Raw genomic sequence first — 4,540 nt, 5'->3', positions numbered from 1 at the left:
TTCCGACGGGTTCGATGAATAAATATTCTACGCGTTCCGGGCAGTCCATCTTTATCGATTATTACAGTTTCCTCACCTTTTTGCGTTTTGAGGAAGTAGAAGACTTCTGGCGTTTTGGGAACGGGTTATGACACTCCATTCCTCTATTTTTATTAATACGTCTAAGAATGTTTCTGTAAGATTTTTGAAAAGAGATTTTCTTAAAAACGGAGAAGCAAAAAGAGTAAAAAAGTTCTGTAAATTTGGATCAAATTACAATTCAACAAAAGTTTCTTCCTTTTTTTGCAACTTTTTCTTTTTGAATTATAATTGATATTTTACTCGGGGTTGTAAACCATTGCACTAACAAATGGTAAACAAAGTCGTTGCTTGGAATGGAAAACAAAACTATTAAAATGGTTTTATATCCATTCACAAATAACTATATTTGTAATATTTATAATTCATTTATTAAAAGGTGATAATTTAATTTGGAAAAGTGGTAATTAACTATAATTTATAATATAATATATTAATTAATAATTATTGTTTAAAACATTTTATAGTACATTGTATTATATCACAACTATAGAATACACACAACACAATTCAACAAAAAATCATTCACCTGGAGTTTGTGGAAATTCGCTTTTGAAGTACTGTTGTGCTGGAGTTCTTGGGGGTTGGTCCGTCATTCTTCCAACGCCGGGAGTCATAGGAGGTTGGTCACTCATTCTTCCGACCCCAGGGGTCATTGGGGGTGCCATCTGCATAGGAGTGCTGACCGTATACTTCGGTGTTTGTGCCAAAAATCGTGGTGTTTGGTTAACATTAGTGAATGCAGATTGTGAAGGCGTTTGTACAGCTGGTGTCGCTGGTGTGAATACGTTTCTTCCAGGAGTTGCTGGAGTAGATGGTGTATTACTCATCATGTTACTTGAAGGAGTGAATGGCGTTTGTTGGAAGTTGCCATAACTTCGTTGGAATGTACCGTTGTTCGAGTTATCAAGCACCTTAAATTGTTCTTGTTCAAGGTTGATATTTCTCTGATTAGCGTCCAACTCGATGACAAATTGATTCCCCTTCATATTAACTATTTTACCCTTATAGTTCTTGTATATCCCTTCAGAAATAGTCACCTTCTTCCCTTTCATCTCTCTGAATGAAAGTCCTCGTGAACTTCTTGGTTCTTGGAATTTGTCTCGATCGTCATGTCGTTCAATCCGTCGATCCTGTCGTTGTACCACAGCGTTATGTAATGTATTTGGCCCTTGTATTTCTTTCGATTGGGCGACAATATAGGAGTTATTCTCTAACACACCAGGACATGTCAAAAACACTTTACTGAACTGGAAAATATGAATGAGCGTCGCTTCACGCCCTTTATAATTCCCACCGACTATCTTCACTTTGTCGCCAAGACTCACAAAGTTCCTCCTACAATCTTTACATCGCGCGTCACGTCTTTCAGGAAACTTCCCTTGGACTAGTGACGGTTCGATTTTGATTGTTTGATTGGCGTCGTTTAATATAACAAGACGATTGCTATCAGCCAAAATTTCTAGGACAAGTCCCGCACCCGAACTTAATTGAACAAAGTCGTTCACAGAGTAACCATTCAACTCGTTGATCTGTTGCCCAATCTCCTTCGTGTTTTCAATATCGATCATAGAAACGACAATTAACGCCTTTTTGCGATCCGTGAGTACAAACACTTCATCATCTTTCAAAGAATCGATGATACCCGTTTCACCTTTGTACATCCCATCAGTCACTTTAACTCTGTCTCCGCTGTTGAAGTATATTTGAACATCGGCAAATGTCATCCGGAGCGGGTCTTTGATCTCATTACCAACCACTACAACAAACTCTCCTTCGCTTTGGACAATCTTACTCTTCTTCCCATACACTCTCTCGTCACTATTGATAATTGTGACTAAATCTCCAACTTTGAAATTACGCGTTTTCCCAAACCGCAATTTCCCCTTCGCTTGCATCTCGTTGCCGACATTGAACTGAATCAGTTCCTCGTCTGTTGGCACTATATTGTTGAATTGAAGTGAAGATACTGGGAATGACTTATACACAAACCCGTCGTAATACGTTTGTCCGTTGAATTTATATATGGTGACCCCTTCCATGTCATCATTTTTAATCTCTTCGACGGCGTCTGCTATTCCGAGTTTCTGTGGGTCGAACATTTGTTTTGTGTTATTCTTCCCTTCGACTTTAAACCGTCTTTTCTTCACTCCCCCGCCCTCTTCGTCTTCTTCCTTCATGAGTTCGAGTTTCTTCTTTGCAATTGTCTGATATTTCTGGATATCAAACCGAGGCACTAACCTCACTTTGATCTTTTTGTTCTCTTCGATTTGCACAACAACACCAATGTCATTCTTATAATCCCCCGTCGCTACTCTGACGTACGTGTTCACTTCGATATTATCCGGCACTCTTGAAATGAGGAGTTCCTTAATTTGTTCGTCAGTCAGTTGCGTGCACGTGTTCACGTAAATGTCTCTGACGCCCTCGCACGCATCGACAAACTTCGGTTTATCGAGCGCCTCGACGTACAACACTCCTTTCTTTTCTACAGGTACAAACACAGAGAACATATGCATCGGTCGATCCTTATTAGTGATCCACAGCTTCATGACTCGCATCGCTATGTCCGTTTCATAGCCAGGACGACACTTCACAGCAAAGACGGGAAAGCTTTTATCATAATCTCTCTCCGGTAAATTCTCTTCAACTTCTTGTGGTTCGACCTCTTCGTTCTCTTCGACGTCGCGTTGTTCGACCATTTCAGCGTATTTCTTGGGATCAGATATCTTCTCTAAGAATTGCACGCGTGCGCGATTCGGCTGGTTATACCGTTGACGTGCTTCTTCCTCAGCTTTCCGTTGTTGTTCGGTCATCTGCATCTCTTCACTCTCGTCCTCATCGTCTTCTATGGCTTCGTCTTCTATAAACGCGTTCTTCCTAAAGTCATCATTTTCGTCCTCTTCACTGGACTCGTTCTGCAAACGTCGTTTTGTTTTGTGTTCGGACATCAAGTTTTGGTGTTCTCTTTTCAAGTTCTTTGAAATTGTTCTTATTCAATAATCTGACTTTTGTCACTTTTTGTTTATCGTGTTTTTTGTTGTACTATATTGATAAGTTGTGATTGTATTATCTTTAATACAATAATATCATTTATTTGAAATAAAAAAATAAGGTTTTCATCAGGTCTTTGTTATAAAATGTTTTTATTCAAAAATGTTATTATATAATAATTAATTAAATTAACGAGCTATATTATTTAACAAATAATTTATAATAAATTATTTTAATTTTATTAATTATGTTAATTTTATTAAAATTATAGTTTATTAATATAATATTTATTCTAATAAAATATAAATTTAATCAAAAAAAATAAAAAACATTTTTACCTTAAAAAACAAAAAAATATCGGTAGTTTAATTAAATTCAAATATGTCTCATTTTATTGAAAATCTGAATTCAAACATCCGATAAACAAAAAAGAGAAAGTACATAAAAAGAGAAGAACAAACTAAAAAAGAAAAATGACTGACATTGGATCGAACGCAATCTTTGTCAATCCAAACTCTCTTTCGGAACATGTCGGAAAGAGAGTGATACTTTTAGTTCGCATAAAACAGGCATCTGGTGAAATTGGTCCACTCGAGGTGAGCGTTGTTGGAAAGCAAATCACAATACAACAAACATCGATCACCTTCCCAGAAACACATGCCGAGACGGAGGTTCCGTTTAAAATCACTGCGACTGTAACAAACGAGAATGAAGTCGAATTAGTCTCTGTTGCCACATGTGAGTTTAGTTTGTTTGATATGTTTAACACGACAGTTGGAATGACACAAAGGTAGTAACATCTACAACAACTTGCTTGAGGTTGTATCATCTGGAAAAAGCGCTATATTCCACCCGACTGGAAACACCGATTATGCTGATTTAGATATCGAGTAATTATCATAGTTATGGTTAATTTATTAATATTTTCTAATTATACTATAATTCCTCAATAATTCAATTTTAAAAGCTTTTTGGTGCCTTTTGAGTCTCAAAAATCGCTGACCTACATATTTAGTTAAAATACTATTTAAATTACCATTTTTCATGTTAAAGAAACTATAAAAAATAAACTATATAAATATAGTATAATTATTATTGATAAAAAAAATATAAAAATATTATTTAAAAATGATCTTCCCAAATATTTCAAAAATTTATAATTATATTATAATAATATTACAATTATAACAATTATTTTATTTTATACATTTTTGAAAATATAAGGAATCTAGTATAATAAAGTAATATTATTAGTTATTTAATAAAAAATATAATTTCATAGTTAAATCTAATTAATAATATAGTTATACTGATATTGTTATATATATTATAACTAATAATATAGTTATAACAAAAGTATATCAAATGAAAGAAGTTGGTTGCTTATTCTTTGATGAAGACATTGAAGTCCTGCACGTAACAGATGTTTGACAACCCTCCTGTCCCGCCAGGACACCGACATAAAGGT

At 35.1% G+C, this 4,540-nt stretch overlaps 2 protein-coding genes across 2 annotated transcripts; one reads left to right on the top strand and one right to left on the bottom strand.

Annotated features, from left to right (window-relative positions):
• Positions 1–599: 599 nt before the first annotated feature.
• On the bottom strand, positions 600–3,029 carry EIN_131240 (transcription elongation factor SPT5, putative; the record flags this gene model as incomplete). The annotated part of the gene is made up of 1 exon (XM_004261048.1): positions 600–3,029. The coding sequence occupies one exon, from the start codon at positions 3,027–3,029 to the stop codon at positions 600–602; it is 2,430 nt and encodes an 809-aa protein (XP_004261096.1).
• Positions 3,030–3,545: 516 nt separating this feature from the next.
• On the top strand, positions 3,546–3,966 carry EIN_131230 (hypothetical protein; the record flags this gene model as incomplete). Its single annotated transcript, XM_004261047.1, has 2 exons — positions 3,546–3,819; positions 3,863–3,966. The coding sequence occupies 2 exons, from the start codon at positions 3,546–3,548 to the stop codon at positions 3,964–3,966; spliced, it is 378 nt and encodes a 125-aa protein (XP_004261095.1).
• Between the last annotated feature and the right edge of the window lie 574 nt (positions 3,967–4,540).

Source organism: Entamoeba invadens (genome assembly GCF_000330505.1).
Source record: "Entamoeba invadens IP1 unplaced genomic scaffold scaff_1105074724651, whole genome shotgun sequence".
Classification (NCBI taxonomy): Eukaryota; Evosea; order Mastigamoebida; family Endamoebidae; genus Entamoeba; species Entamoeba invadens.
Note: the sequence above shows the minus strand (reverse complement) of the source record. Positions and strands in the feature narration are given on the sequence as shown.